The sequence below is a fragment of the Sorex araneus genome, chromosome X (assembly GCF_027595985.1).
Source record: "Sorex araneus isolate mSorAra2 chromosome X, mSorAra2.pri, whole genome shotgun sequence".
NCBI lineage: Eukaryota > Metazoa > Chordata > Mammalia > Eulipotyphla > Soricidae > Sorex > Sorex araneus.
The window spans coordinates 103892577-103906057 of record NC_073313.1 but is presented as its reverse complement, the minus strand read 5'-3'; the positions used below and the strand labels follow the sequence as shown (position 1 = coordinate 103906057).

Sequence of the window (13481 nt, the reverse complement as noted above, 5' to 3'; positions counted from 1 at the left end):
ATTTCTTACCACAGTAGGTCTTCAGACAGGTCTCCAACTGCAAATTCAGTTTTGAAATCTGGGATGGAAGACATTCTGGAAATGACGAGCCTTCTTAAAATGGTGTTATTTCATGTTCCATGCTGACTAAAGGTAAGTGCTGGGCCTCTTCTGGTCTCAGTGTAGCTGACCTTGTGTGAGTCCAACTTTTGCACGCTGTCATAAACGAAAGTCTATCAAGCAAAGTACATGGTGCGCAGAGTGTCTTCATGGATCTGGACAGCCCTGTCCATCATTTGTTGGTCTGCACCGTTGCTCTGTCCAGAGGTGTGACTTCCTTCGGCACTATCACGATCTTTGTCAAAGAGGTGGTATCTGGCCCGGAAAGCTACCAGATGAGCATAGTAGGCTGGTGCTGGGATAGACACTGAGCGTGTGCATCGCACATAGGTGTAACAGAGCTGGTAGGTGAGGATCTGTAGCTCATCAGAAGAGAAATGGTTGTCATCCCAGAGAACATGGTAGTGGGCAGGCCTGCTGGTTCCCTGGACGCCGGCATGACTACACAGGTAGAAGTCAAACTCGGTTGGATGGGTGATTTTCGTGTCCACTGTAGTGCCTGCAGGAATATTGCAAGTTCTCCCAACCTGGTCTTCCCTCTCGGTGCAGAAGAACCTGGCGTGGTGTCTCTTCTGCACCACGATGAATGTGATCCCAGGCTGGTAGCCCTTCTCCAGACTGGTGCAAGCCTCTCGGATAGCCAGCAATTCATGGAATAGAACCTGCTGGAACTGGCCCTCTGATACACCATCTCGGTAGAAGATAATGCGGCTGGGCTTGAAGTGTGTGGACTTGTAGAATTTGACGAGCAGTTCCCGAACCATGGGTGCCAGTTCCTGTATTATCTCCTGGCGGTGCTGCTGGACACGCACAGAGGCGCAATAGCGAATGGGGTGAGTGTCCATGCTTCCCACGACAGCAGCAATGGAAGGTTTCTTGTCATCTCCTGCCGCAGGGTGTGTAACGTCGGCCCCCAGGAAGATGACAGGCTGCTGGAACACTGGAGACCTGCTCTGGGGCAGCAGGATGTTGTTGATGCCACCCAGTTTGACATTTATCTTCAGACAAAGGTTGGAAAGTGTCTGTGGTATGACCCTCTGCACATTCTTCACCTGGATACACTGTGTGGCTATGCCCAGGACTGTATCCCCCACTCTTTTGATCTCAGCGTAAATGGGGGTCTTACCTGGCAAGATGATCAAAACCAGCTGTAGGTTGGGGTAGGTCTTCTTTAGGTGCCGGAACATTGGCTCCACACTATTTACTCCCTGGGTGTAGTTACAGAAGCAAGGCTGTGTTGGGATGGGCATTCCTGCATCACCCGAGATCCTTTTGAGTTGTAGAATGAACGACTTCAATTGGGCCTGTGTGCACTGGCTCTGAGGGACAAAGCAGGCCACAGCCCACATCTTGATCACGATGCCTGTGTGGAACTGTTTGTCGCGCATGTCCCAAACCCCATGCACAGGGGTGATGACTGTTCTATTCCTGCCCCCATAAAGGAGGGCAGGAGACTGGAGGATACGGCCAGTCATGTCGGTCATATTTTCGCTGATGGTGATTCCAAATTCCTGGACATAGGGATCTGAGTTAAAATTCGCCTCCCTCATCAGCTTGTTGATTTCCTCCTGCCGTCTGGGTGCTGAGCGGGAAGTTAACTTGATCATAGTCGCAGTCTGATTGTTACTTAGCTTCTTGACGCACCTCTGTCCGGCTACAATGTTGCACACTTCTAGGGGAAGGTAAGTATGCTTCTCTTCCTGCCCAACTTGTAAACATGGGAGGTGAGGGTAGCGCAGAACTACCTTGTGCCTGTTCTTGAAGTATTGAGCTACCGTGCACTCCACAGTCTGTCCCTTCTCTTTCTGCAACAGAAATGTTTGATGACGGGCAGTCTGACGGGTTACACTGCAGACGCGGTACTTCCTTTTAATCTGCCCACTGTGTGTAACCTCTACCTTCAGGCCATTTATTTCTTTGGCAAACTTCATCCTTTGGGCATCTGTCAGAGGCCTTTGTTGCTTTTCAATATTTTGTAAATTCAAAATTTCACACAGGAACTGGATCACTGGCTGGGCCTTGTAAAATGCTGTGGTCGAGACATCGATGTTGAGCATCATATTCCACATCGTTGGCCGAACCGATTGGTGGAAACCGGACCAGATCTCAAATCCCCCACCCAGTGGGAGGGCACTACCCTCTGCGGCCGTAAAGAAGGAACGGCCTATAGGAGTGTATCTCATGGACGGCAAATGTTTGATAATCACGTCCAGGGCCTGGACAGTGGTGAAAGGGACAGGATGCACGCCCTCCTTACTTTTTAACATGTCTTGAAGGGTCCCCAGGCTCACACAGGATACCCATTTGATGGCCACCTTAAAGAGGCGGCTCTTACCTCCTCCAGGCAGCGTTACTTCTAGTTCCACCTTATCTCTCCCGATCGGCAGTGGCATAACTGTATAGAGGTTTTTCTTCCCATCAAAAGCTGGTTTCTGGTCCCCAAAGATCTGAGTTTTAAAGAGTTCAGCTAAATATCTTATGACTTCCCTGTTAATCCGTCCTGGAAACTTATCTGGCATGATATCCACGACATAATGATGGATGTCAATTTTTGGAATGTTCATTTCATAGAAATTGGCCTTCAAGGTGATCACTCTCCCAGAGGTCCCAAAGTCAGGTCTCGGAGGAAGCCTGAAAGCATCACTTTCGGGATGTTGCCATGGCTGAGATGACTCAGCCTTGTGCTTCGACAACTCCATCTTGGGCACCTCCATCAACCAGCTCCAAGGTGGCTGATGCGCATGCGCACCTAGCTAAGTACGTGTGTGCGTGCGTGCTTACGTAATACGTGCTTGCGTGCCTGTGTCCGTAAGTATGTGCATACAGGCGCACTATGTCTGTGCTTGACTGCTTGCGTGCGCCAGAGGGCAAGGCACCTGGGTCCAAGTTAAGTCACAGTCAGAGTGCCGATATCACACAAAATCACTGCAGGCATAGGTACCTCTCCGAAGTTTATGGCCTACTATTTAGTTTAGCTTTCCATTTAAAAATGTGTATTATTAAACATTTTATTTAAATCAAATATTTTACTTACATTTAATTTAAGATTATAAAAATATGACTATGAAAAGAAATGATGAAAGTAGGTATCCATTTTTCGTTGTAAACATTAACGTTATTAATTCTTTATAATACATGTATATTATTTGTGCATAAATATATCATAGTTACAAAAGTATACACTATTCGACAACCTAAGCCCCACAAGCCAAAGTATTGTTTCCCTTTGTAAATTTTTAGTCTATTATTATGTAATACTTAATGCTGTATCTATTCCATTTTTTATTTCTCAAAATTCCTTTACTATCAGTTATGAGTCATATAAGTTATTTAGTTTCACAAACTCCATTTTTAATTTTAGTATTTTGTCCTTCCTAAATAATACATTTGAATTTACCCACATTATGGTGGGATAATTTGTTTTGTCATTTATTGTTTTAATACCCCCCACACTTTGCTGCTGTTGCAATTACCAGAGTTTCACACACTTTAATTGTGGTGTACACACATCCTCACTTGGGATTGCACATCTGGTCCCAGTGTTCACATCTTTTTAGTTGTGCTTGCCAGCGGCTACATACTTTAGTTGTGAAGTTCGCACGGACCTGATTGTAGTACATATGAGATCACACATTTTTGTTATAGTGCCAGGGATCCCAAACAACAGAGTCAATGGGCACTCTATACATATAGGTGGTAATGGAGATCTAACTCATGAACTCATGTTCTCAAGGCTGGTAATTTTACCATTGAGCCATGCCCAAGCTCCTCATCACATTTTCTTATTATCTGTTTACTCCCACTCTATGAAATTACTATGTTGACTTTCTTTCTCTTGCCTCAATTAACTCTTCTCCTCCTAGTGCTACTCCCTTAGTTTCTGGGATGTTTTTGTTTGTTTTTATTTTTTTTTTGTCTGGTTTGGTTTCTGGGCCACACCTAGAGGTTCTCAGGGCTTACTTCTGGCTCTTCTCTCAGGGGTCACTGCTGTTGGGGTGTAGGGAACTATATGTGGTGCTAGGAATTAAACCTGGGTAGGTTACATGCAAGGAAAGAGCTCTACCAGCTCCAGCCCTGTTTTTATTTTTATTTTTTTCAAAATTAATATAATTGTATTCTGGTTTGTAATCAGATTAAGTTTTCATATTTTTCCATAGATTGATTATAAAGCTTAAAAACTCAAAGCTAACATCATATTATAGAACTACTTCACTATTGGGCACTGATAAGTCAAGATAATTTTTGAATTACAGTCTTGTCTCTGCAGATCCAATGTCAACATCATGTACAGTGCAAGTTATCCCATATCATGTAATACTCTTGGATAGTGGTTTGTTTTTTCCCTTTAGTTTCTAGTGCCTTAAAATTTGGTTCACTAAAGTCCACAGAAATTTTCTCTATTTTATAGTTTTGTAAATTCTCAACAAAGTACAAATTCCATATAAATTCTGTGGAGATTATTTATTGGAGTGAGGGTCCAAAATGTATGTTTAGAGATGTCATGTTACTGTGCATGTCCAACTTGATATCCTAGATTATTTGCTGGAAATTTATTTTATGACTCTATCACTTCATATTTTTATTCAACTTTATAACTCAGTTGTTTCCTAGGAGGCTTACTCATTCATGTCCCAAAAAAAGCATGTATCGTGGAGAATATTGCTAGTTCATCTTCTCCCTGCTCAAAGTTAAGTTTTATTGTTTTGTAGGCTTATCATATTTGTAATACGTTTCCTTGCACTTTATGCCAGCTTGACAAAGGTTGTTTTCTATGGGACTTAGACCTGTGGGGATTTCCAGTTAAAGATAAAGTAAAGGTTACTACTCTGTAGAAAAAAGGACTATGATACTTGGGGCATCTACATCCCTATAACTAAGGAACAGAATTTCTTTCTTTTGTTTTTTAGATTTTCAATAAATTTGAAATTTTATTTTTTTGCAACAGTACCAATATTATAATCTTACACTTACATTGATGTTACACCATGCCTACTGGGATTGTCTGATTATTTTATTTGTTTTGCTTTGATTCCTAAATGAGTAATATATTCTGGTGTTTCTAATATATTTCCTGACTCACTATCATTAGCATGACTTCCTCCAGATCCACACACATTGCAGCAAACTGAAAGATTCCATGTTTTCTCATAGCTAAGTAGTATTCCATTATATATGCATATATAAAATCAATTTCTTTATCCACTCATATATTTTGTTATTTCCAGATCTTGGTCTTATAAACAATGCTGTTATGAAAATAGGTGTGCAACTGTCCTTTAAATTTAATGCTTTTGCCTTCTTGGGGTAGTTTACCAAGAATAGAATTTCAGGATCAAATGGATACTCTATTCTTAATTTTTCTAGAAGTCTCCAAACTATTTTCTAAAGAGGCTGAACGAGGCAACAATTACTATTAGTGAATAAGAGTTCTTTATTCTCAACTTCCCTGCCAGAAATTACTGTTTCTAAAGTCTTTTGGAGGTGGGGAACATACCTGGTGGTTCTCAAGAAATATTCCTGGCTCTGTGTTCAAGCGTGAGTCGGGAAAGTGATTACAGGGCCCTATATGGTTCTAGAGATAGAACGGGAGTCTTCTGCATGTAATGCAAGTTCCTTAACGCCTGTAATATCTTTCTGCCCTGGACTCTTTTATGTAGACCATTATCACTGGTAATGAAGCACGGGAACACCAGTAAGGGTTTTTGGAGATAGCCCTATAAGTCTCCATCCCTATCAGAGAGCCCAGCAAGCTTCCGAGAGTATCCTACCAACACAGCAGAGCCTGGCAAACTACCCGTGGTGTATTCAATATGCCAAAAAAAAGGTAACAACAATGGGTCTAATTCCGCTGACAATAAAAAAGCCCCCAATACAGCACCTTTAAGAAGGATGAGCAAGAAGAGGCTGATAAAATCTCAGGGATGAACTAGACTGCCAAAACGAAGGACTAAAATGATTGTCTGTACTTTCAGTGCATGGACGCTGGTATCAGAAGCATCCATTGAGGATCTCATGGTGCAAGCACAGAAGATCATTGGTCTGACCGAGACCAGAAGGCATCGATCACATTACACCACTTTTGACACTGGAGAAAAACTGTTCCTCAGAATATGCTACAATAGAGGCATCAGTGGTGTCGGTGTCCTTGTCAACATGAACTTGGCCATGAACATTGATTCATTCGAATGCCTAAGAAGCCGAATCAGATGATTACGCTTGAATAGATGTGGCTCACTCGAGCAGTTTCTATCTTCGTCGCCTACACACCAACATCCAACTACGATGAAGAAGAAATTGGGAAATTCTACATGGAGCAGGAGAAGTTCTATAAAGAAGACCACAGCTTCTACAAGATCATTGTCAGTGATTTCAATGCAAAATGACTGAGAAGGCCACCTGAAAACTCCTCATCGGGACCCATGGCCTAGAATGGAACAAACAGGGTGAGAGACTGTCTGAGTTCATCATGTCGACCAAAACCATCCATGGTAACTCACAGTTCCAAAAGACTGAATCTAAACGTTGGACATGGGAGTCTCCCAGCGGACAGTTCCATAACAAAACTGACCACATCATATTCAATCTAAGGTTTTGCCTGACCCATGTCGCTGTTTCCCCAAATTCCAAATGGGATAGACCACCATCTCCTCCATGCAAAATTCTACTTCACAGAGCGGGGAAAAAGGACAGTAAAGTTTAAGTTTAAGAAGAGAACTCTCAGAATGACCACACACTGGGAGCTCTTTGGCACTATTGCCACAGTGTGGGAAGATGCTGTCGTTGACAATATCAGAGAGGAATAAGATCGACTGGTTCAGCACCTCCATGACTGTGCGAGGAATGCCAAGAGTGGGAAAGCCACAAACAGATGCCTGTCTTCGGAAACTAATGAGCTCATTTACCAACATGGTTTGAGAGGAGCCTCAGGCAATCACAAGCTAACATCCAAGCTTGAAAATCTATGAAGAGAAGTGAAAAAGGAAGAACTCAAAGAGAGAAGAGCAGCAGTGTTGGCTGATGTGGCAGAAGCGGGGAAAAGTAGTTGCAATGCTCCCCTGTCCTTCACCAATTACAAGACCAAGATGACTGCCCTCCAACATCCTGATGGATCTATCATATCTTCCAGAAAGGCAATGGAGAGGATTATTCATGACTTCTACTCGGATCTCTTTGACAGCCATGTCCACCTAATTCCGCAGGATGGACATGTCGTTCTCAACGTCCTCCCTTGGAAATCCAACACATCGTTTCATTGGTAAAGATGCATACACCACCCGGTTCAGACAAGGTCAGACCCGAACACCTGAAGAATCTGCCGCCAGTACTCATCAATACACTGGCTCGGCTCTTCACATGCTGCCTGTCCATATGCAAGATTCCTTCCCAATGGAAAACCAGTAGGACCATTCTGTTGTACAAGAAGGGAGACATCCACAACATCGGCAACTCTCGCCCAGTCTGCCTGTTATCCGTTGTCTACAAGTTGTTCACTCGAGTCATCCTGAACAGAATAGGCAGAACACTACATGAAGGGCAATCATACGAGCAAGCCAGATTCCGAAAAGGATTCAGCATGATCGACCATATCCACACAGTGACCAAGCCTGTTGAAGTTCTGTGAGAGTTCAAGATGCTTCTCTGTCTAACGTTCATTGAGTTAAAGAAGGTCTTTGATTCTGTTGAGACTGAAGAAGTCATCAAAGCCCTAGCCAAACAGGTCATTCAAACTCAGTACATCAAGATTCTCCGCGAGGTAGGGCATTTGCCTTGCATGTGGCCAACCCGGGTTCAAATCCCAGCATCCCATATGGTCCCCTGAGCACGGCCAGGGGTAATTCCTGAGTGCAGAGCCAGGAGTAACCCCTGTGCATCGCCAGGTGTGACCCAAAAAGCAAAAAAATAAAAGATTCTCCACTAGCTGTATTACGGATTCATCACCAGGATCTCACCATTCTAGAAGGAAGTAATCATCGACGTAAAGAGAGGGGTTTGGCAGGGTGATACCATTTCACCAAAACTCTTCAGTGCCACCCCCGAGAACATTATGCAACGACTGGAATGGGAAGGAATGGGAGTGAAGATAGACAGTCGGCAACTACACCACCTCCGCTTTGCTGATGACATCGTTGTCATAACACTGAGAGTTAGCCAAGCTGCCCAAATGCCGGCTGACTTCGACCGAAAGTGTGGAAATGTCAGACTGCAGGTGAATCTCACCAAGACAATGTTCATGAAAAACGAACTAATCTCTGACATTCCATTTGCTCTCAACAGAACGAATATCTCCGAATGCAGCAGCTATGTGTACCTGTCTCAAGAACTCAACATGAGGAACGGCTTGGTGCCAGAAATGTGCAGGAGGAAGAGAGCAGCGTGGAACACCTTCAAGAACATCGAAGAAGTTGGTAAGAGTACGAAGAATCTCCGGCTCTGGGCACATCTTTTTGACTCCCCTTTTCTTCCTGCACTAACATAACTACGAAAACAGGATGAGAACGCTATTCGGGTATCCCAAAGAGGAATCAAAAGAGTTATGCTGGGAATAACACATTTCACTCAAGTAAGAGAAGGAATCCGGAGTTCTGAACTCCATTGATGATCAAGAATCAGGGACACTGGTTCATTTGCCAAGGCGGCGAAAATCAGATGGGCCAGACACAGTGCGATTCAGAGACGACTTCTGGACTAGACTGTTACTGACTGGATTCCACGGGGTGTCAAAAGACCGCATGGCCGCCCACCTACGAGATGGTCAGACTTCGTCAAGACCCTGAATGAATGGTTTGAGGCTCTTTATTTTTCTGGAGATAGCAGATGCCATTGGGCTACATTAGCACGCGACAGGGACGAATGGAGATGTTACTTGCGCCTGCTCGAGCAAATCGAAGAACAAAGGGATGACAAGTGATACAAGTGATTATCACTGGTGTAAAGTGATATTTCATTCTTGCTTTGATTTGTAGCAGTGTTTTCCCTGCTGGTGATGATGAACAGTTTTCCATACATCTGTTGGTCATTTTATGTAGTCTTCTCTCCCTATGTTTTATTTGCTCTAGTTGTGTTGGACTGGAGCTATTGCACAGCTGGTAGGGCGTTTGCCTTGCACGTGGCCTACCCGGGTTTGATTCCCCTGTCCCTCTTGGAGAGCCCGGCAAGTTACCAAGAGAATCCCACCGGCACTGCAGAGCCTGGCAAGCTACCCTTGGCATAATCGATATGCCAAAAACAGTAACAGCAAGTCTCACAATGGAGACGTTACTCATGCCAGCTTGAGCAAAATGATGAACAACAGGGCAACAGTGTAACAGTGCTACAGTAACTGTGTTTGAGAGCACTTTTTGTATCTTTCATATTAGTCCATTTGTCTTATGTGTCATTTTTCAATATTTTCTCTTAAACAGTGATGTCTGTTTATTTTAGGGTGCTTTTTTACCTCACAGTTCATAAGCTTTACAGGTTGGTACAGTCCCATTTGTTTATTACAGATTTTTCTTTATTTGTCAATGTGGTTGTACCATTGAATAGTCCCCTGTGGTCAAGATCTTGGAGAATTCTGCCTATATACTCCTCATTGTATTTTATAGAAACAGTCTGATAGCCAGGTTTTTAATCTAGTTTGAATTAACCTTTGTGTACAATGTAAGAGTCAGACTTAGTATTTTCGCATATGGCTATCCAGTTTTTCCCAAGTTCATTTGTTGAAAGAGCTCTCCTTCCTCCACTTCATGCACCTAATCCCTGTTGTAAATTTACTGCCCATACACCTTACGATTTATCTCTTACTGTCAATTCTATTCTGTTGATCTGAGATATAAGAAAAAGATATTTTTGTGCATTGATTTTTGTAGCTCAATGCTTTGCAGTATGCATTTACTGTTATTAGGAGTTATTTTTAGACCTTAGAATTTTCTATGTACAATATCATGTCATTCACAGATAATGATAATGATAATGTGACTTCTTTACCAATTTGAATTTCTTTGATTTCATTTTGTTGCCTAATTACACGGCAAGTACTTTAAATACTATATGGAATAGTAGCAGTTAATGTAAACACCCTTGTCTTATGCCTGTCCTTATTTGAAAGGGTTCCTATTTTCCTCATTTAGGACAATTTTAATTGTGCATTTATTTGTTATGTCCTATACATAATTAAAATAAGCTATTTTAAGCTTTATTTTGCTGTGGTTTTTCGCTATGAACGTGTGTTAGAATTTTTCAGATGCTTTCTCTGCATCTATTGAGATGATCAAATGGTTAGTTTCCTTCCTTTATTTATTTATTTTGGATTTTATGCCATAACTGAAGTGCTCAGCCTTATTCCTGGCACTCAGGGATCACTTCTCGTGAGCAAGGCTGTGTTTAAGTACCCTACCCTTTGTACTACCTTTTCAGCTTCTGTCATTCCTATTGTAAATGTGCACTATCACGTTATTTGCTTTGCATAAATTGAACAGTCTTTTGTTTTTCAAATTTTATTTTCATAATGTTTTTCATATTAATTGATTACATTCAAGATTTCAACACCAATCCCACCACCGTTATTTTGAATTTTCCCACCACTGTTCATGCCTGCCTGCCAGACAGATGCTAGATAATTTATTTTCAATTGCTTATAATGAATATCATGAGAGGTCGCATGGCCGCTTCTGGAATTCTAAAATTTTAAATGGTTGGGGTCCAGAAACATTTTTGTAGGGAGCTAATCCATTCTGAGATTCATTTGGGAGTCTCTGGATCAAGGCCATTGATGCACTGAGATGGCGCCCAGAGGCAGATCGTGGGCATGAGAGCCAGGACCCAAAAAGGGCAGGGAGACATGAAGGGATGGCCCATATCCACTGCCGCTGTGTGGCCTAGAGTCTTAATCCCTGAACCTTAGTACTTTGGTTTTTCTTCTGGAAGCTTGTGGCTATCGGAGTTTCATCTGGAACAGGCCGAGGGGGCACACCGGCTCCATCTGAGGTGCCCCTGTGGAATTGGCTTGGTACTGGGACCTGAGAGATCTCCGGAGAGCTGCTGTTTTCTGGGATTCACTAAACAGTCTTCATCCCTTAGATGAACACCACATTTTCTCATGGTGTATGAGCCATTCAATTCTTGCTGTGTTAGATTCACTGGGACTTTACTGAGGATCTGTGGGGCACCTATGTTCATCAGAGATATTGGTTTAATTTTTTTAGCAGTGTCCCTATCAGCTTTTGGTATAAAGGTAGTGTTGGAATAACAAAATCAGTTCAGAAGAATTTCTTTTTATTCCACTTCCTGTAAGAGCTTGGAAAGATGAGGAGAAGGTTCTCTTTGAAAGTTTGAAGAAAACTCAATGGTAAACTCATCCAGTCCAGGATTTTGTTTTGGGAAGTTTTATTTTAAACTTTTTGTTTGTTGTTTTATTTTTTTCATTTTTAAAAACTTTATATTTTTCTTCTGTTTGTTCTTTTTTTAAATGTCATAGCTTATTATATTTTATTTTTTTACATTTTTAAAATTTTAAAAATTTTTAAAAAATTTATTTATTTTTAATTAGTGAATCACCGTGAGGGTACAGTTACAGATTTATACACTTTTATGCTCATGTTTCCCTCATACAAAGTTCCAGAACCCATCTCTTCACCAGTGCCCATTCTCCACCACCAGTAAACCCAGCATCCCTCCCACCCTCCCCAATCCCATCTCCCCCCACCCCACCCTGCCATTGTGGCAGGGCATTCCCTTCTGTTCTCTCTCTCTCTAATTACCTGTTGTGGTTTGCAATAAAGGTGTTGAGTGGCCACTGTGTTCAGTCTCTAGCCCACATTCAGCCCACAACACCCTACCCCCGCATGGCCTCTGAGCACATTATAGTTGGTGATCCCTTCTCTGAGCTGCCCTCTTCCCAGAATGTGAGGCCAGCCTCCAAACCATGGAGTCAACCTCCTGGTACTTTTTTCTACATTTCTTGGGTGTTAGTCTCCCACTCTGTTATTCTATATTCCACAGATGAGTGCAATCTTTCTATGTCTGTCTCTCTCTTTCTGACTCATTTCACTCAGCATGAAACTTTCCATGCCGATCCACTTATATGCAAACTTCATGATCTCCTTTTTTCTAACAGCTGCATAGTATTCCATTGTATAGATGTACCAAAGTTTCTTCAACCAGTCATCTGTTCTAGGGCATTCAGGTTTTTTCCAGATTCTGGCTATTGTAAACAGTGCTGCGATGAACATAGAAGTGCAGATGTTGTTTCGACTATACATTTTTGCTTCTCTGGGATATATTCCCAGCAGTGGTATTGCTGGGTCAAATGGGAGCTCAATATCTAATTTTTTGAGAATCACCCATATTGTTTTCCAAAAGGGCTGAACCAGTCGGCATTCCCACCAGCAGTGTAGAAGGGTCCCTTTTTCCCCACATCCTCTCCAACAGGGGTTGCTTTCATTCTTTTGGATGTGTGCTAGTCTCTGTGGTGTGAGGTGGTATCTCATGGTTGTTTTGATCTGCATCTCCCTGATGATTAGTGATGTAGAGCACTTTTTCATGTGCCTTTTGGCCATTTGTATCTCTTCCTTGGGAAAGTTTCTGTTCATTTCCTCACCCCATTTTCTGATGGGGTTGGATGTTTTCTTCTTGTAGAGTTCAACCAGTGCTTTATATACCATTGATATCAAACCCTTATCTGATGGGTATTGTGTAAATATCCTTTCCCATTCTGTCTTTGTATTCTGGTCACTATCTTTTGCGGTGCAGAAGCTTTTTAGTTTAATGTAGTCCCATTTGTTGATCCCTGTTTCTACTAAATTGCTTAGTTCCGTGTCATCTTTGAAGATACCTTTATCTTCAATATCGTGGAGGGTTTTGCCAACCTTGTCTTCAATGTACCTTATAGTTTGTGGTCTGATGTTGAGGTCTTTAATCCATTTTGATCTGACTTTTGTGCATGGTGTCAGGTCAAGGTCTAAGCCCATTCTTTTGCATGTGGTTGTCCAGTTGTGCCAGCATGATTTGTTAAAGAGGCTTTCCTTGCTCCACTTCACATCTCTTGTTCCCTTATCAAAGATTAAATGATCAAACATTTGGGGCTGTGTGTAGGGATATTCCACCCTGTTCCATTGGTCTACGGCTCTGCCTTTGTTCCAGTACCATGCTGGTTTTTGAGCATTACCCAGTGGTGACCAGGGCTTATTTCTGGCTCTGTTCTTCAATATCACTCTGGTCGAGGATCACAGAACCCTATGTGGTGCCAGGGATTGAACCTAGGTCAGCTGCATGCAAGGCACGCACCCTTATCCAATATAATACCTCATAAGCCCTATTATTTGGTAACAATAAGTCTATTTAAGTTTCCTACTTCCTTAACACTCAGTTTTGGGAGGTTATAAGACTCTAGACATATTCATCTT

At 42.3% G+C, this 13481-nt stretch overlaps 1 protein-coding gene across 1 annotated transcript; it reads right to left on the bottom strand.

Moving 5' to 3' along the window:
- Positions 1-215: 215 nt before the first annotated feature.
- On the bottom strand, positions 216-2732 carry LOC101541072 (protein argonaute-2-like). The gene has a single exon (XM_055122769.1). The coding sequence runs from the start codon at positions 2661-2663 to the stop codon at positions 216-218; it is 2448 nt and encodes an 815-aa protein (XP_054978744.1). The 5' UTR covers positions 2664-2732.
- Between the last annotated feature and the right edge of the window lie 10749 nt (positions 2733-13481).